At 40.8% G+C, this 19,202-nt stretch overlaps 1 protein-coding gene and 2 long non-coding RNA genes across 13 annotated transcripts in view; 1 reads left to right on the top strand and 2 right to left on the bottom strand.

Annotated features, from left to right (window-relative positions):
* Nucleotides 1–8,991, bottom strand: part of LOC120401860 — a 31,320-nt gene extending 22,329 nt beyond the window's left edge. For 2 of the 9 annotated variants that reach the window (XR_005596800.1, XR_005596801.1), the window contains exon 1: nt 986–1,514. This is a non-coding gene — a long non-coding RNA (uncharacterized LOC120401860). Of the gene's footprint in view, nt 1–985; nt 1,515–2,297; nt 2,432–7,186; nt 7,417–8,540; nt 8,579–8,692; nt 8,878–8,942 lie in introns of those variants that run through there. The other 7 variants (XR_005596796.1, XR_005596795.1, XR_005596794.1 and 4 more) reach the window with 7 other exon arrangements.
* LOC120401861 lies at nt 1,988–10,706 on the top strand. Its single transcript, XR_005596802.1, has 3 exons — nt 1,988–2,051; nt 10,306–10,410; nt 10,543–10,706. It is a non-coding gene; the product is annotated as an uncharacterized LOC120401861 (long non-coding RNA).
* Nucleotides 10,707–13,359: 2,653 nt separating this feature from the next.
* The window catches only part of LOC120401555 (pleckstrin homology domain interacting protein), a 341,061-nt gene continuing 335,218 nt past the window's right edge, over nt 13,360–19,202 (bottom strand). For 2 of the 3 annotated variants that reach the window (XM_039531654.1, XM_039531656.1), the window contains exon 40: nt 13,360–18,936. In XM_039531654.1, the coding sequence (XP_039387588.1) occupies nt 18,290–18,936 (647 nt within the window). In that variant the 3' untranslated portion in view covers nt 13,360–18,289. The remainder of the gene's footprint in view (nt 18,937–19,202) is intronic. The other variant, XM_039531655.1, reaches the window with a different exon arrangement.

The raw sequence follows: 19,202 nt of genomic DNA, 5'->3' as shown, positions 1-19,202 counted from the left end.
TGTTTATTTATTTACATACTCTCAAATACCTGAAAGGCCTGCCTGAAGTCAACTACATTTTCGCACTAAACCACAAACAGTCATAAGTATAGATACACCAGAAGGCCTAGCATAAGCTCAAATACATCTTCAGAAGCAACAATCTTACCATTCAAGCTGCTCCCAGTATTAGGAAGACATGTCTCTTTTACACATACTGAAAAGGGAGGCAAAGGGTTCCTTTGACTTTAAGAAAATAAGAGGTCTTTATCCTGCTATCTTCAGCTCTTACTGAAAAAAGATTCTTATTAGAACCCATACTGAAGGGAAAGCAGGTAGAAGAGCAGCTGAGCTGCTTGGTGCACGAGCCTGTTGAGAAGACTCCCTTTCAGATATAAAATTGGTCACAAGTGAAACAGACAGAACAGATGTTCACACATCTTACCAGTAACCACAAAATTTGCCTGCTTCATTAAATATAGGTCATTCTCTACTCCACAGAAACCTAGGACCGTCAATAGTGGGAATGTGATCATGTACAACAACTCAGGGTTATACCTGTATGAAAAGGAAATGGATGCACTGATTCTTAAAGAAAATCAATTACACAAATAATCCACAGATGAAAAATGGAATGGGAGCACATGCAGCCTGGTTAATAAGACTCTCTCTCTCTTTTTTAAAGTTTACAAAAGACACATTTTACATATAAAAGATATATTTGTTTAATTCTCCAGCAGAAGCATTTAAAATGCCAGACAGTTTGAGCCCCAAATGTAGGTAATTTAAAAGACAGTAATAATCCACAAAATACAATTGGATTTTTTCCTGATTGAAAGAGCTACTGAGGTTTTTAAAAACTAACCCAGTATCCTCCTGCAGCAAGCAACTCAAACACTACATTGCGCTAAGGCGTGGAGTCAGACTAATACTTTACCTGGGACAAAAAGAAAAATAAAGAGCACAAACGCTGAAAAGTATGGAGTAAAAAGGGGGGCATACAGACCTCGAAAAGAGTAAACAGTTTAATTCTGGCTGAAAGATTTGTAGCCAAAACGACTCTGGAATAAAATCTTCCTTCTAAATCCCCACATTTAGACTGGCGAGGGAAAGTCTCTCCCTGCTAACAAAAATGAACATGATGGGGAGGCTGCAGACCGTCTGTAAATTCCCGGCTCGGAGATTCTGGGTGCTGCTGCTTAAGTTACTATCCACGTGCCACAGTTACCCCGCTCCGAAATCCCCGCCAGCCGGCGGCCTTGGAGACTAACTAGAGAGAGATCGACCCGCTAACCAGCCACGGAGAGGCGCCGATAGCGGGGCGCGCTGGCCCCAAAGGGAGACGGACGCAGCCAATCCTGCCGGACAGCTTCGGCTCCAGGCATCCTGCGCGCCAGTCACACCCAGGCCCCCGCCCGGGAGCCTGGCGAGAGACGCGGCCAGAGCGAGCCGGGACCGGCCGCCAGAGGAGCAGAAAGCGCCTTCCCCTCCCCGGAGCACGCGCGTCCCAGCCGCCCAATCGCGCCTCGCTGGCTCCGGCCGCCCCGGCACCTTCCCGGGCCAACCGGTGCCAGAGCCCCTGGGCAGCGCGCCCCGGCAGCAGGGGGCTGCGGGGCACAGACCTGCCCCGGCGACGCCCCGCGCCCACTGACGGCCGCTGTAGTGGCACAAACAGCCCGCGCCCGGAGCCCCGCCGCTCCGGCTCTGAGGCGCGCCAGGCAGCCGGGGCTCCGGCTCCTCCCCCGGGGGAGCCGCGCCGCTGCCGGCCCGCCCGGAGCCAGGTGAGGGGCTGCACGCGAGAGACTCCCGCTGCCCAGGGGCCTCGCTCGGCGGCGGGCCGGGAAGGCTCTTCGCTGGGAGGCCGGGCCTGCCTGTGGCCGTGCTGCGTGTCCGGGAGCGCAGCGAGAGAGAAGCGAAACCTCTGCAGGAGGCGCCACCAGCCTCCTCAGGGGCCTCTAGCTGGGGACACATGCAGGGGAGTCGCCTTCCTACTCAGCCTCCCCGCGCTGGAGCCTTTCACCAGAGGGATAACAGTGAAATGTTTGAAAAGGCCCCTTCCCAGCTGAAATCGGGTCAGTGGGGAGGGGGGCGCCGGGCGGGGGCGGGAGTGTGATGGCTTCAGGGTCTAACTTTAATCCTGGTTTGTAATCAGAGTCCCCTACTTCTAAAAAATACAGCTGTTATTAAACATGTACATTAAGGCATCAGCCTATATTATTCCCCCTTTCCTTCCCCCACTGGCTGTCTGAAAGATACCGGCAAACAAACACCCCACATCTGGTCAGTGCAAAAGTCAGTGGGACTCCATTCATACTCACCTGCAAGATCAGGGCCCACAGGGGAATTGATTGACTAGGCAGCAGTAGATAAGGCATTGGGGCTGAAATTCATTAGATTGCGGGTCTATTCCTGTCTCCCATTGACCTCTGGGTAACCTTGGGCAAAGCACTTAATTGCTCTGTGCCTCAGTTTCCCCATCTACCCTTTGCTAGTCTTTGTCAGCTTGTGGTGGTAGCATTTCAGACCAATTGCTATGTGTTTATAGGATGCCTTGCACATGGTGTCCCTGATATTGATTGGTTCCTTTAGGTGCTACTATAATATAAATAGCACTATACAAAGGGAAACAGTGGAACTGACTATACACAGTTCTGAGAAATGCACAAAGTAAACTGAGAAAAATACATTTTTCTCTACTCCCTTTCAGATAGTGTAGTGTTAGATGTTGCTTGTAACAATAAAATTTTCATATACAAGTCATTTTATTTTGACTGTTGGGGATAGTCGCATTAGTCTGTATCCACAAAAACAACAGGATTCCTTGTTTCTATTTTGACTGCATCCCTTTATGGATATCAGCATTTAGGATGAGACAAATGAGAGCTACAGTGAGACTTCTGCAAGATCAGAGCTTTCAAGTATCATCATTAGGTTTCAGAGATCATAGTTTATACATCTTATTGCAGAATTGGAGCCTGTGGGCAGACTCAGTAACGCCTTTAGCCTGTAATAACCTCTGTGCAGGGCTTTAAATATAAATTTAAATTCTGCAGAACTTGATAGGGAAACTGTAAAAGTTCCAGTAGAGCATAGCAGTTCAATCCCTGCTTAAGACACCAGTTCAAAATTTCTCTTTACAATTTTAAGTATAATTGTGTTGCCTTTAGCACACAAACCACTCTTAAAGATAACATACATGATATTGCTTTTAATTGGTCTCACCCTTTTTTGGCATCTTTATTATGCATTAAAAAAAAACCCTGAAAGCTTGAAGGTTTTTTTATTTCCTTCCCCATCGCCCTCCCATTGCCTTGTTTAACCTTAGAAATACTAGGAATGTAAATCTGATCTTTCCTGTTTTACTGGAATGATTTATTGGAGAACTCAGAACCTATATATTGTGATATTCTCAGTCTCTTACTTTCTGCCAACTGTGGTATGGAGACCCCTTGCTCTGCTTTTTGCTGTGTACCGTACAGATAGACAATGACACAACAGTGACTTGAGTTAGGTGTCTAATAATAATATACATTTCTATAATACTTTTCATCCTGAGAGGTACCAAAGTGCTTTACAGATGGATGCATGCGGTACCACTGAAATGCACTCACTTCTAAGGAACTTAAAGTTTGGCTGATGCTAGGGCCAGATCCTGGCACCAGTGAAGGAAGCAGGTGCTTGGGGCGGCCAATACAAAGGGGCGGCACATCTGGGTCTTCAGCGGGAATTTGGCAGTGGGTCCCTCAGTCCCTCTCTTCCTCTTTGAGCTGCCGCTGAAGTGCCACCAAAGAGGAAGAGAGGTGAAGGACCTGCCACCGAACTGCTGCCGAAGAATGGAGTGGCGCGATTGAGCTGCTGCCGAAGTGCCGCCGATCAGTTTTTAACTCCCCCCCCCCCCCCCCACCGCTTGGGGCGGCAGAAAACCTGGAGCTGGCCCTGGCTGATGCTATACAAAACAAAACAGAGACTGCAGAGTTGTAGCTTGAATTATGCCAGTATAGTGCTGAGTAAACTTTTTCATGTTGTAGACACTCTTTAAGATTAAGATCCTCCTCCATCTTGGCTATCTTCTCTCCCAAAGTTGATTCCACACTTTTCCCACAGCAAAGTATGCTTGGCTACATTAAAAATATATATAAATATTGGAACAACATTAAGGAGACAACAAAAAAGCTGGACAGAAGTAAGAGCCACCCGGGGAGCCCCGGTCCCTCCACCTGCCCTGGACAGAGGGCTGGGGTGCTCGAGAGTAGCCCCTGGCCTGTGTCCCTGCCCTCTGGGGCATGCTGCCCAGGGCAGGTGGAGGGTCCAGGGCTCCCCACAGCGGCCCAGGCTCCTTGTGCAGCTCTTAGGAGCCTCATGGGGGAGAGGAGGAGCAGAGGGCAGGGCCCCATGGTAAAGTGGGGCTAAGGCCCACCGCAGGCCTCTCGTTCCCTGGGAAGCTGGGGCTATGTTTCATGGTGGGGGAGCTGATCACCTTATCAGTGATAAGTGCTGCTGCCTGCTTTGCAGGCCATCCAAGAGATGAGGCAGGAGGTGGAGGCAGAGACAATGCGTGGGACTCCAGCAGCAGGGAAAGCTAAGCAGTCTCATGTGGTGGGAAGAAGCTCAGCCAGCACCAAGCACAATGGGGTCTTGGTCCATGACTGAGGGTCTCAGGTACTATGATAATACAGCCTGCTGTTTCCTCCCTCCCCAGGCTGCACGGACACACTGAGAGCACTGCTTCCAGGTGGAGTGCTGCCTTGTCTCTGCTGGGTGTCCATGTCAGAGACATCCCAAGAAATCTGGGGGCCAGAACCTTTCATTTGTGCTTCCCTTGTAACCAGAGTTACTTCCAAGGTACGGGATAGATTCCTGCCTTTCCCCATAGATGCTCCTGTTGCATGGAAGCAGTGGGGACAAATAAAATCAGTCACTTTCTCAGTGGTGAGAAATGTAACATGGAGCTGAACAGCCCAGGGCAGGTTTTGAGACAGCAAGCAGGTAGAGGTGTAGGAAATAGCTATTGAGCATATGTAGGGGTCAGTGTTACACACTGAGCCGTGCTCTACCCTACGAGGTCAGGTCAGGTCAAATTTAGCTGCGTTAGGTCGATTTTATAAGCAATCCATCTACACAACCAAGAGGCTAGGACTTTTCAGCTTGGAAAAAGGGAGACCCAGGGGGGATATGATAGAGGTATATAAAATCATGAGTGATGTAGAGAAAGTAAATAAAGAAAAGTTATTTACTTGTTCCCATAATACAAGAAGTAGAGGCCACCAAATGAAATTAATAGGCAGCAGGTTTAAAACAAATAAAAGGAAGTTCTTCTTCACACAGCGCACAGTCAACTTGTGGAACTCCTTGCCTGAGGAGGTTGTGAAAGCTAGGACTATAACAGCGTTTAAAAGAGAACTGGATAAATTCATGGAGGTTAAGTCCGTTAATGGATATTAGCCAGGATGGGTAAGGAATGGTGGCGCTAGCCTGTTTGTCAGACGGTGGAGATGGATGGCTGGAGAGAAATCACTTGATCATTACCTGTTGGGTTCACTCCCTCTGGAGCACCTGGCATTGGCCACTGTCGGTAGACAGGATACTGGGCTGGATGGACCTTTGGTCTGACCCAGTACAGCTGTTCTTATGTTTTTAACCCTGTTCCATCAACCTAAAGGGCTCTTAAAATCAACTGCTGTACTCCTCCCTGGCGAGGGGAGTAGCGCTAAAATCGACCTTGCTGGGTCAAATTTGGGGTAGTGCAGACACAATTCGATGACATTGGCCTCCAGGAGCTATCCCAGAGTGCTCCAATGTGACTGCTCTGGACAGCACTTTCAACTCTGATACATTAGCCAGGTACACAGGAAAAGCCCCAGGAAATTTTGAATTTCATTTCCTGTTTGGTCAGCGTGGCAAGCTCAGCAGCACAGGTGACCATGCAGTCCCAGAATCGCAAACGAGCTCCACCTCCAGCATGGACCAAACCGGAGACACTGGATCTGATTGCTATATGGGGAGAAGAATCTGTGCAGGTGGAACTCCAATCAAAAAGAAGAAATGCTAATAATATATATGCCAAAATTGCACAGGGCATGGTGGAGGGACCCTACAACAGGGACACACAGCAGTGCCATGTGAAAGTTAAGGAGCTCAGGCAAGCCTACCAAAAGACAAAGCAGGCAAACGGTCACTTTGAGTCAGAGCCCCATACATGCTGTTTCTATGATCAGCTGCATGGCACTCTGGGGGGGACCATGGACACCTGCAAGGAGGGAGTCTCACGCAACAGGGAGGAGGATTTTGTGGATGAGGAGAATGCACAGCAGGCAAGCGGAGAATCCATTCTCCCTGCAGCTAGGACCTTTTCATCACCCTGAAGCCAATACCCTCCCAAGGCAGGTTCCCGGACCCTGAAGCCGGAGAAGGCACCTCTGGTGAGTGCACATTTGTAACTACACTACAGGGTTTAAAAACAATTGTGTTTAATGTTTGATTTGCCCTGAAGACTTGGGATGCATAGGGAACCAGTAGGTTCTTTGCATTTTCCCATAAAACATCTGTTTCTGGTGGTCGTGGGGAATAGTATACTGAACTAGAGGGATCACTGGTGAGCAATTCCTATTGTTATGTAGCATTTCCAGCACTCCACTGCCTATCATAGAAATAACTGTCTATTTTTAGACTCCTGTACAGATTTCTGAAATGCATCTAGGATTGCCAAGTTTGGTTGGACGTATTAATCTTTAATTCCTGGAGACTCCCGGACAATCCTGGAGGGTTGGCAACCCTAATTGGATCCTAGTTGCTAGATAGTGATTTTACACATAAAAAGAAGATGGTCCTCCTCCCAACAATCTAGATAAAGTCATAATATAACAAAGAAAGAAAACAAAAAGGAGAGGGAAAGGGGACTAAGGTACAGCTGGTGCCTATAAAAGGTTGTTTATTTGCATGTCCATGCATATCTTAACATGACAGCAAATTAATGAAAATATTTTAATTAAATATTTTAATAGAGTAGCTGTTAAATAGTACTGCTTAAAATTTTTAATAAATCCTGTACTTTTAAAGAATATATTTTATGTCCCCTATTTGTGGCCAGAGCAACATATTGTCCTGTTCACCCTTCCTCCCCATTTCGCTTATCACCCGCTTACAGGGGCTGGGGAAAGATGGGAAGTTTTTTTTTTCTTATAATAATAAATTGAAATATTTTACATACAGTGAAGCATGCAGGGTTCTGCCTTTTTACTTGGCCACAGCTGACCATTATTTTCTTGTCCTTTCTTCCTAGTACATTGAGAGACTGTTGTTCATTAGGGCAGTGTGCTGTCAGGTGGGAGGAGATGAGGTAATGTATACCATCTATTCCCTTAGATTTCTCATTTCCCTTTGTCTGGTGAGGTAGGAAGGTGCTGATGAGTTGTCGCTGTCTTGTCTGCTGCGTACTTCCTTAAAATGATTTATTGAATGACAAGATGAGTTTAATAAGTCTTTTAAATTGTTTTCTTCCTCCATGGGTTCCCAGCTTGTTAAATTTGCATCAGAAACCATGATAAAAAAATCCTTTAATTACAGCCAGCAAATATCTTGAGAGGCTTCCACCTCTGAGCCTGATTAAGCAATGGAATCTTGGCATGGGAGGTACCAGAAAGTACCTGCAACAACAGGGTTTATCCAGGCTGGGGCTGGTGGGGAAGCCTAGGGTCTAGGCACCCTTGAAGTCTGGAAAGGGTGGATGGCTGCTGAAAAGTGGGACTGGCTACAGCAAAAACTGTCTAGCAGAGCCCTCTACTTCTATGAATGTGGGGCAAAAACTGGGCCACTCCGGGCATTAGGCCATTGACAGGCCACAATTGCATTATTTGCATAGGAGGCGGAAGTGGTCAGAAACCATCAGAGGCCAAGGGAGGGGGTAGGTCAAGATGCCAGGGAGCAATGCAGCTGTGGAGGACCCTCCAGAGGAAGTGTGTGGGTGTGGAGGAGCAGTCTGCCAGCGGAACTGAGAAAGGAAGAGGTGGCAATAGAAATACCTTCCCAAATGGGTGTTGGCCAGAACTGTGACTGGCTGGGAGATCCCAGGTGCAGCAGCTCTTGGAACTTGTGGACACTGAGAAGCTGCCACCAGTGATTTCCCAACACCGCCCCCCCCACTTTTGTAAACTAGTTACATGCCAAACCTGGTGGCTGAACTTTGCGACTTTGTCCTCACACACAACTATTTCACATTTGGGGACAATATATACCTTCCAGTCAGTGGCACTGCTATGGGTACCCGCATGGCCCCATAGTATGCCAACATTTTTATGGCTGACTTAGAACAACGCTTCCTTAGCTCTCATCCCCTAACGCCCCTACTCTACTTGCGCTACATTGATGACATCTTCATCATCTGGACCCATGAAAAAGAAGTCCTTGAGGAATTCCACCCTGATTTCAACAATTTCCATCCCACCATCAACCTCAGCCTGGATCAATCCACACAAGCGGTACATTTCCTTGATACTACTGTGCTAATAAGCGATGGTCACATAAACACCACCCTATACCGGAAACCTACTGACCGCTATACTTACCTACATGCCTCCAGCTTCCATCCAGGACACACCGCATGATCCATTGTCTACAGCCAAGCTCTAAGATACAACTGCATTTGCTCCAATCCCTCAGACAGAGACAAACACCTAACAAGATCTCTATCAAGCATTCTTAAAACTACAATATCCACCTGCTGAAGTGAAAAAACAGATCGACAGAGCCAGAAGAGTACCCCGATGTCACCTACTACAATACAGGCCCAACATAGAAAATAACAGAACGCCACTAGCCGTTACCTTCAGCCCCCAACTAAAACCTCTCCAGCGCATCATCAAAGATCTACAACCTATCCTGAAAGATGATTCCTCACTCTCCCAGATCTTGGGAGACAGACCTGTCCTCGCTTACAGACAGCGCCCCAACCTGAAGCAAATACTCACCAGCAACCACACACCCACAGAACAAAAACACTAACCCAGGAACCTATCCTTGCAACAAAGCCCGATGCCAACTCTGTCCACATATCTATTCAAGTGACATCATAATAGGACCCAATCACATCAGCCATGCCATCAGGGGCTCGTACACCTGCACATCTACTAATGTGATGTATGCCATCATGTGCCAGCAATGCCCCTCTGCCATGTATATTGGCCAAACCAGACAGTCTCTACGCAAAAGAATAAATGGACACAAATCTGACAAAAGGAATCATAACATTCAAAAACCAGTAGGAGAACACTAGAACCTCTCTGGCCATTCAGTAACAAATTCAAAAGGTGGCAATTTTGCAACAGAAAAGCTTCAAAAACAGACTCCCAACTAGAAACTGCTGAATTTGAATTAATATGCAAACTAGATACAATCAACTTATGCTTAAATAGAGACTGGGAATGGCTGAGCCATTACACACATTGAATCTATTTCCCCATGTTAAGTATCCTCATACCTTCTTGTCAAACTGTCTTAAATGGGCTATCTTGATTATCACTAGAAAAGTTTTTTTTTCTCCTGCTGACAATAATGCATCTTAATTAATTAGCCTCTTAGAGTTGGTTGGGCAACTCCCACCTTTTCATGTTTTCTGTATGTATATATATCTCCTCACTATAAGTTCCATTCTGTGCATCCGATGAAGGGAGCCCACAAAAGCTTATGCTCAAATACATTTGTTAGTCTCTAAGGTACCACAGGTACTCCTGTTCTTTTAAAAAAAACAAACAGAATGTTGGGAATCATTGACTGCCGCTGCACATTGAGTGGATGTTTTCAGAGAACTATACACAATGACTCCAAGATCTCTTTCTTGAGTGTTAACCGCTAATTCAGACTCCTTCATTTTGTATGTATAGTTGAGATTGGAAAACAATGTGCATTACTTTGCATTTATCAACATTGAATTTCATCTGCCATTTTTGTTGCCCAGTCACCCAGTTTTGTGAGATCCCTTTGTAACTCTTCGCAGTGTGCCTGGGACTTAAATATCTTGAATAATTTTGTAGGTTTTGTATTTGAGGGGAGAGATAGCTCAGTGGTTTGAGCATTGGCCTACTAAACCCAGGATTGTGAGTTCAATCCTTGAGGGGGCCACATAGGGATTTGGGGCAAAAATCAGTACTTTGTCCTGCTAGTGGAGGCAGGGGGCTGGACTCAATGACCTTTCAAGGTCGCTTCCAGTTCTACGAGATAGGTATATCTCCTATTTTTAAAATCACCTGCAAATTTTGCCACCTCACTGTTTACCCATTTTTCCCAATCATTTATGAGTATGTTGAACAGTAATGGCCTTCTCCCTTTTTGCAGGTGGAACAAAGACTGGGCCATCTCTGAGAGAGACTGGCATTTATGTTTAATTGAATGGTTGGCCCCAGCTGAGACCCCAACAAAGGGGTATACTCTGGCATAGAGGTAGGGGCTGTTTATGTTTACCCTCTTCCCATGGCCTGAAGCAGATTCCTCAGGCTTGCTTCTTCCTTATGTGACCTTGCTCATTTCTTTCCTTTTTCTTGTCTCTTATCTCTCTCTTTCATGTCTCTTCAGGCCAAAAAGAAAGGGTGAGGCTCAGTCAGAGAAGGGAGAGTTTGGACAAAGCCTCCATGCTTCTGAGGTGAGAAAGAAAAGAAAACTGGAAGGCATTTGTCTGGCTGAGGTATATAATTAGCTTAATATTTCAGCTATTTTATATATTCATTTTCAAAATACAGCCCAAGTTAGACCATGTTGTATACCAGTCACCTATATTTGAAGGACATTTTTGTTTTAGTTTTCTGGAAAAAAAAATTCCAGCTGAAACTTGCATTATTTACACTCATGCCTTAGACTCAAATATTATTTTTAAAAGCAAATCCCTTTTGCCAATCAATGTCTATTTCCATGCAACCAGCAAACAGTTGTTAATATTCTCTTTTATAAATTTCAGCTGTCACTACCAACTGAATAGTTCAAGAGAATTTTTCCAAACAGCACATATAGAATGTAGGGCACAAAAGGCTCGAAAATCTGAAATATTTTACTTTGAAAACAAAAATAGTATGGAAATAATCCTAGAGACGTTATCCTTACTTTTAAATAGGCATTTTGATTGGAGAATAAACTGGCTAGCAAGGATCCACATATGCAACACTTGCACAGTGAGCCTCTTCAGCAGCCAGCTACTAAAAGAAAAAATATTGACCTCTGTGGGAGGTACAGGTACATAATACTTGTGAAAATCAGAACCTGCATGAATGGCCTTTGTTTTTCTTTACTCTTCTTAAGAACGTCATATGATAGAACTCAGAAAAGGTTACATAGGCTCTTTTTAAATTTCCTGGAAAGTGTTATAGCTTATATTTGCTTTCTCTCCCCCCAAAAACATATTTCAGTTGTTAAAAAATCTTTTAGTGCTAACACCAAGTCAGGGGGTATTTTCCTCTTGATAAATATGTAATGTCCACTAACGTTATTAGGACTTGTGTAAACACACTGAATGGAGCACAGATGCCTTATTTTTTAAATTGTAATATGTTCTGAAATACAAGTACATTTTATTGAAAAGAGTTTGTAAACATCTCCTCTTGCTGTGGACCTGTCACAAATGTCTCTGTGGAGGTCAGGTCACTGGCAGATCTTAGCATGTGTCTCAGTATTCCAAAATCATCATGTGATTCAATTAAGGAAATTTTGACCTCAGCAGCATACTCTAACACAATGATCCAAATTTATTTTGTGCATGGGTGTTTGTCAGGTGTATTTTGGTTTGTCTGAGATTTCAGGTAAGTAATGTAGAGGAAAAGGGATGCAGCTTCCTATGAAGAACAGAGAAATAGAAAAGCACAGAACAGGGCAGGAGAAAGGTAATCCACAGGGAGCTGCATTTAAAAACTGTTTGTTTTTTTTCTGAGCCAACCTGACAGTTATATGGGCTGCAGATATGGAAGGCCTGTGTATATCCCTATATGTAGAGTACTTGTGATTTGGCATCCTTGAAAGGCGTGATGTACAAAAGACTTAAGAGTCCACAGTTTGAAAATATATGCCCTATATTTCTTGATGTGTAGGTATAGCCCATTTTACATATTATGTTTCTCTGTCCCTTATAAGCACAGTTCTGACAGGAATGTGATTGTGTCACGGAGGAAGAGGCTGATCCTGACACACACTACTTCCCAGAATCTTTAAACCACAGTATGTGTAGCAGTCAGACAACAGTTAGCAGCACTATGCCAACGAATTGAGAAGTTAGGTTCTTATATCAGTTCTGCATTGATTAATGCCAAACTCTGAACAATATAGTAGGGATGTCAAAAATTCATCTTCACACATCACAGCTCAAATGCTGCAGTACCAGCTGATGTGCTTCCACTCCTTTTAATTGCATGCTCAGAAAAAAACAAGAACAAAGTTGATTTTAGGCTGTTCTGTGATGTACTTCTCCCATTACACAAATCAACAGACTGTTACATAGAAATAACAGAACCACCGCAGAACCACTTAGAAAAACAAGTTTTCTATTTATTTAAAAATAAGTTTGTAGTTACTACATTGCAGTGACAGTAATTCTTACACATACATTCTAGTTTGTATAAAAGGATTCAAAGTATTATGCATCAAAACTAACATAGAAAGTGTCCACATAACAGTAAAGAAAGTTCCAATCAATATGTACAAAAAGAAAGGGCACTGTTTATCCTGGTGTGATACCGCAGGTTATAACATGATAATCCAGATTTCTGGAAGAAAAAGACCTTGATAAAGCTAAAGAATTATTGTTTTCAAACAGTTTGTTATTTATTACATACACCAGATTTGTGTTTTACATAATTCTGTACAAAATAAGCATTATAATTTTTAATCTGAAAATGTGTCAGTTTCAAAATTAACCCTTCTAGGTCACTTCCTTAAAATTGAGCTACATTCTACACATGTCTAAACATTATAAATGACAGGATATAAATAATTCACTCAAGATCTTTTAACAAGTTGCCTGCCATGGTTTTGCAGTTTTAATATGGTCCAAAAATGTAACTCTGCATTTTTTCTCAATATATCTGTAAATCAACATGCACTTTAAGTACAAAATAGTAGGTGTGCCTTATGTGCATGTGTACATAGTAGGTGTTGATAGGATAATATTCCTTTCTACTCCCAGTTTGTAGGAGCTTATTTAAGTGTAGAAAGTCATAGTAAAATATTACCTCCACCCCGACAATGTATTCTTTATATCACATAAGCAAATTTCCTGATGTATTTATCTGCATTTAAAGAGTTCCAAAGACCTACTGTTCCCCCTCTCTCCCCACCGATAATTTTCCCCAAATAGCCTGTCATAGCTAATTCCTAAAAATTATCTTTAGCTTATTGCCGTATAGATTCTCTGGAGTGCCTTGATGCTGTTGTAGTCTTCAGAACAAAAAGTTTAACCCTCTTCTGTGGTATTCTTTTTAAATAAAACAAATTATAAAAAGCTAACCTTTCTGGAGTTTTTCCGCTCAAATATACTGTAAAATAAATAGCAAAAAATGGTTCCCATATAGTTAGTACAAACAGGTGAGACATGTAGAGGTTAACTTCAATTTAAAAGCTACCTGAATTTCCCTCCAAATATACCAGAAAGTAAGAGCCATGTTCCTGTCTAAAAACTATGAAATTACATAAAGTTAAAACAACAAGAGTGTCCGATTTGCTATCCGAAATAAATTTTCAGACTTGGCCAATTTATATGAAATTTAATACACTATTTCTGCATATAAACAAACACATTTCTATACAATAATGTACAGCAGAAAAGTAACAGCCCTTTTTATCAGTTCAATACCTAGGTGCGCCTGGAAACTAATCAGCTGCAAGAACTTCGGGGAAAATAGACAAAATTTATTATCAAACAATTGTACAGTTAACATTTTTGCCTTCATTAGGTAGTAAAAAGTAACAGAGAAAACGAGCTTTTGTTGTCTCCAGGTGAGGTTAAGGCCCTCTCTCCTTTCAGCTTTCACCAGCGTAACAGAATTGCATTTAAACTCCTTTTGAAGAGAGAAGCAGTGTTTAGCTGAAAAAAAACAGTTTGACCAGCTAGTGTGAAACACAGTTAAAGTGTGAAAGAAAAAGAGTGACTTAGGATAAAATACAGCAATATGTCAAAGGACTTTAGCTATATTCATGCTCCAAGTGAGTTCACAGGATCACTAAAGATGGGCTAAAAAGAGTCTACTGTATATGAGGCCTATAGCGCTCAACCAGTTAAGTACTTCTATAGGACCGGCAAACAGTTTAACACATGCTTAACTTCAAGCATATGCTAAAGTGGTTGCTGGATCAGGGCCTAAAAGTAAATGTGAGCAAGAGAGATTTAATAGTGCGGTGTAAGAATTGTATCAAACTTCCAGTTGTCAAATAGATGTACGGATTTAGTCTGCATAATATTTTAATATATGGCAAAAGGCTCTGGAACAGGCAGCCAGGGTTGATACTTGAGAAATACTGGGTACAGCAATACAGCCCATAAGCTATCTGCTACACAACGTAAATGCGATTGTTTATTTTTACAGACATGCTGCATGAGGGTCCTTTTATCAATATTTTACAAATATAAAATAGCAATATTAAATTCAACCAACTTAATCTTACAAGTCTAATGACAATCCAAACACACTAAATAAATGTGTGCAAGTATATAGCACAGCAGTCTAATCACAAGAGACATTTTCTGTAAAGTTGTGATCACTGGTTATAGCACAATGACAAGAACCTTAGCAGTTCTTCAAGTTCAGTTCTTGGATAACAAAATAACAATGGAAACAAACAGGGTAAACACTTGTTCAGTATGCAGGCAATGGTACAGTGACTGCTGTTAAAGTAAACATTTAGAATATAATGGTATCTGAGAAACAGCAGCTATTTCCTAATCTAAAGATAGAAAATACTGTGGTATTAGATACCACTCAGTGGTAATTGTTGGTAAATATTGACTTTAACGACCACCACCAGAGAAAACAATTGAATATCCCCATATCAAAAGTCAAATATCAATGGATTTGAATGAAGTTGTGTTCATTGCTGCCAGACTTGTAAGATTAGTGACTGTATATCAATAAAACACATGTATATAATATTTACAATCTATATGTGAAACAAACACACGTTATTTCAATATTCCATTTTTGAATGATTTGTTAGATATTTGAGATAGCATTATCCATTACATGCATGTAACTATAGTTTTGAAATTCTTTCAGGTTGCTGAACCACAACTTATTGCTCACATTTAAAACCTTCAGACTTAGTTATCAAAAGCTCTTTTTCTTTGTTGGTACAATAAGTTGCAAATATCTCAAATACATTCTTCCAAGCAAAAAAGGACATACAGCATGATGGTATGGTATTAATTCTCATAAATAAACTTTTACAACCCAAAGAAGCTAAATTATAAAAATATATTTTTTAATAAATCTGGTATTACTTCTCATAATTTTTAAAGTGTTGTTTCTATAAAAAACTGACCCAAATCATTCACAATCTATTTAAGAAGAAAACAATGTCAATATTTCGAAATGTGAATTTAAAAAAACCCTGTAGTTTAATGTCACAGATCTCTATAGAAAGGGAAAAATGTATCTATGTTCTGCAGATAAGGCCTTCTATTCTTGTGATTTTAAGGTGTACAGTTTTCATACAATGTACTGGGAATGTGTGCTATTCCATTCTCCAACATTACATACAGTATTTTCTGTGTATAAATATATACATAATCATGCCATATAAAACATTACAAATAGTGTAAATACAGAAGTTGAATTTTAGATATACTCTAATTTCTTATATTACAATGCAGATAACATCAGGAAATTACACATTTGAAACTGATTGCCTTCATCACCAGTGAGATCCTTAAAATTAACTGTTAAGTCTCACACTAAAATGAATTAGTTTTGAACTGTGTAATACACTATTTTTTAACTGTACAACCATAATTTTCCACCTTACCATATGTTTAGCAACTGTATTTTAATAGTAAAGAAACATTTGTTAGAAAAAAAACAAACAAATCAAAATCAAATTAATCAAATCCATGCCCCCCAAACTCAGAGTCCAAGTAATCCAGTCAGGCTCTGGAAAATAGTTTACTTAATTTCATATAAAGATATGTAATGTAGACAGGTACATAAATCAATACTAAAAATGCCAAGCACTTGGGTTACTGGTTTCTATCCATAATAGGTAAATGATAGCTAATACCTACTCTTCTTGGGCCAACTCCTGATTTCCTTGCTCAGGCATTTTTTAAACAGACTTTGTTGTAACAGAATAATGAGTATAGGATTTGGCCCAGAATGAATGAAGAAAATCTGTGCAAGTTTAAAGGTCCTAAATCCTGCAAATTCTTTCTACAGCAGTTGCACTCAAGTCCATCAGACTTGTCTTGTAAATGAAGACTTCTTGTATGAGTAAGGGTTTTCAGCACTAGACTCTACTTTTTAATATTTAATTTTCAATTTTTATTCTTCTAAATCAGGGTCATGACACATTGTCTCATGCTAGCCCAAAATAATGTATCTGAAATTTTTGGTTACATTTTTGTACCATACCAGATCTCAGAAAATACTATTTCTATACTTTTTTTTAAACTGGACAATACCTTTTAAGCAATAGAAAATGGTATTAAAGTTTGTTTTTAAGGTATAAAATAACTAAATGTACCATAAACAAATAAATAACTGCTTTTCTTTTCCACAGCAGTATATATAGTAATACATTCCCCTAAGTCATATAGTTATCATTTACAATAGACAACTTAATTTTACTAAGGATGCAAGAAATAATAGAATACAAGGCACAATCATTAAATGTAATTTTTCTTTAGGGTGTATATTGACTTATGTCAGAGTGATAAGTATACCGTAAAAAGTGCAGAAAAAACACAATGTGCAATGAGACCACTGTATAAAACATGATTGCATAAAAAGTGATTTGGCCTTTTTTAACCTTTAATAATTGAAAATAACCAATCTTCCCCTTAAAATTAAACTATAAAGTATGACATTTAAAATTTTCTTTTTTCTTTTCTTTTTTTTTCTTTTTCTTTTTTTTTTTTAAATTCTAGTGCTATCTAAAAAATCCTGAAAAAGAGATTCTATACCTGGGTAATATTGTATATGTATGTGTTTGTGTATATATCAATCTACACATACACACTTCTTTGTAAGTCATTTTTAGATTACTCAACACATCAAAAGTTGTAGAAAACAATCAATTCAGATCAGAAAGTAAACATCATAAGCCCATACTTTTTCCTGTAATTTCCTTGAATCCTTTAACCAATTATAAATTTTGTCTAAAACATCTTTGTCAAAGGACCCCATCAGTGCGTTACTGTTTTCTATTGTAAGTACCAAAAGAGGATACATGTCAGCACAATTTATAACAACTTGCTATATAGAATGATACACAGTCTTTTTTTGTCTTTGAAAAGTGTTTGCAGTACTGACACACACACACACACACACACACACACAAAAGAAAAAAAAGAAAAAGAAAAGAAGGCTTTCCACTGCACTGTTTCTCAGTCTTTGGCACAATAAACAGAGATTTAGTGATTGATACAAGAATCAAGGTCTGAAAAATTAGACATATTAGTCAAACTTTTTCCAATGTGGATATATAATATATATATATATATATTGTGATTACATTTTCTCTCTGTTTGGCAGAACTTGGATAAACCAACAGCCTGTGCTAGGCTTCTTTTGCAGTTGAATGCTCCATCACTACTCAAATTAAACATTTTCAGATTAGCAAAATTTGGAAATTTTGCATTTGTCCTTAATGGAAATGTAATTCTTAATTTACTGCCACTCTTTGTCAGTATCTGCCTTCCTGGGAGACATGACTTCTGCAATCAATAAAAATGTACCTTGCTAGGTCAAAAATAGACTTCTGTTCTCAGTTTGTGGCATTAAAAGTTCTATCACTTTGTTTAATCACAGAAATACTCTGCACTGCTCAGGAGTACAGTAGTTCTCACTTCTAAAATGTCAGTAATTGCTTATTTACAGGTCTTCAATTATTCTTAACTATGACCAAAATGACTGTTGAAATGCATAACCTGTCTAGAGGGCAATAAATAGCAAAAGTTTAAAATATATATTTGTTTCAAAGAAGTGTTCTCTCCGTTTTCTTTTTTGCTAATTTTTTCAAATCACAACATATTCTTCTAATCCATAATAGCAGCAGGGGAGCAGAAGTCTTTGTTTCTGCTCACTCCTTAACTGTACCTGCTTCATACCATTCTAAGGAATATGTTTGGTAACAGTTACCAGCCAATCAAATTAGCCTTTGCTTTTTCAGTCAACTTTCGGACTCTGCCTCTGCTAGACGTTCCAAAAGTTAAAGAGGTGTCTTCAAATAATAGCTGCCTTTGCTCTTCTTCAGAGTCATCTTCATTGTAAAAGGCTGTCCTCCTACCCTGGTTTCTAGTTCTCATGTGAGGTTCAGAATCTTTCAGTTCCTCACACACTTCTTCTTCTACAGGCTCATCCGTTCTTTTCCTCCTGCTTCTTGTCTGCATCTTAACATTCGCAGGGACTATAAGGTCTGAGTCTGGTTGACGTGTCTGTGTCTTTCTTTTTGGCTTTCTGCCTCCACGACCTTTTTTTTGTAATACAGCTTCCTTCACATTATTTTCAGAAAGAAAATTGCATGCACTAGAAACTGAGGGTTCTTCTATTACCATGTCTCTGGTGGTCTGGACTGGATTCTGCTCTGCATTCATCTGTTCAGCAATTTGTAACTTTTTTGGTTTTCTACCTCTTTTCTTGTGCACTACTTCACATGTACTGCTATTAGCCTCTATCTTCGGTTTCCGTGCAGGCCCTCTTTTAACTGGAGGTTTTGAAGGTTGCCCTCCGTGTCCATTTACCTGAATGCTTCCTGATGCCAAAGCATTATTTTTGCAGTCTGCTGTAAAGAAATAACAGAGTAATAATATGTAAGAGAAATCTACATTCTTTATTTCCCAATGGCCCCTGATAAAACTTTTCCATTCACTATTTATAAAATACCATTTGAGTGGATGATATACCGTAACTGCCTTCATCTGTGAAGGCCCAAATATGGGACACGTGTGACAGAGACCCAAAAACTGAATTAAAAAAATTGTTCATGCAGGAAATTTAAAATGCTGCTGGACTCATTGCTTTAGTATAAGTAAGCTTTCTGTTACAATG

Source organism: Mauremys reevesii, linkage group 3 (assembly GCF_016161935.1).
Source record: "Mauremys reevesii isolate NIE-2019 linkage group 3, ASM1616193v1, whole genome shotgun sequence".
In the NCBI taxonomy this organism is placed as follows: Eukaryota; Metazoa; Chordata; order Testudines; family Geoemydidae; genus Mauremys; species Mauremys reevesii.
The sequence above is the reverse complement of the archived record's forward strand: the minus strand, read 5'-3'. Positions and strand labels throughout refer to the sequence as shown.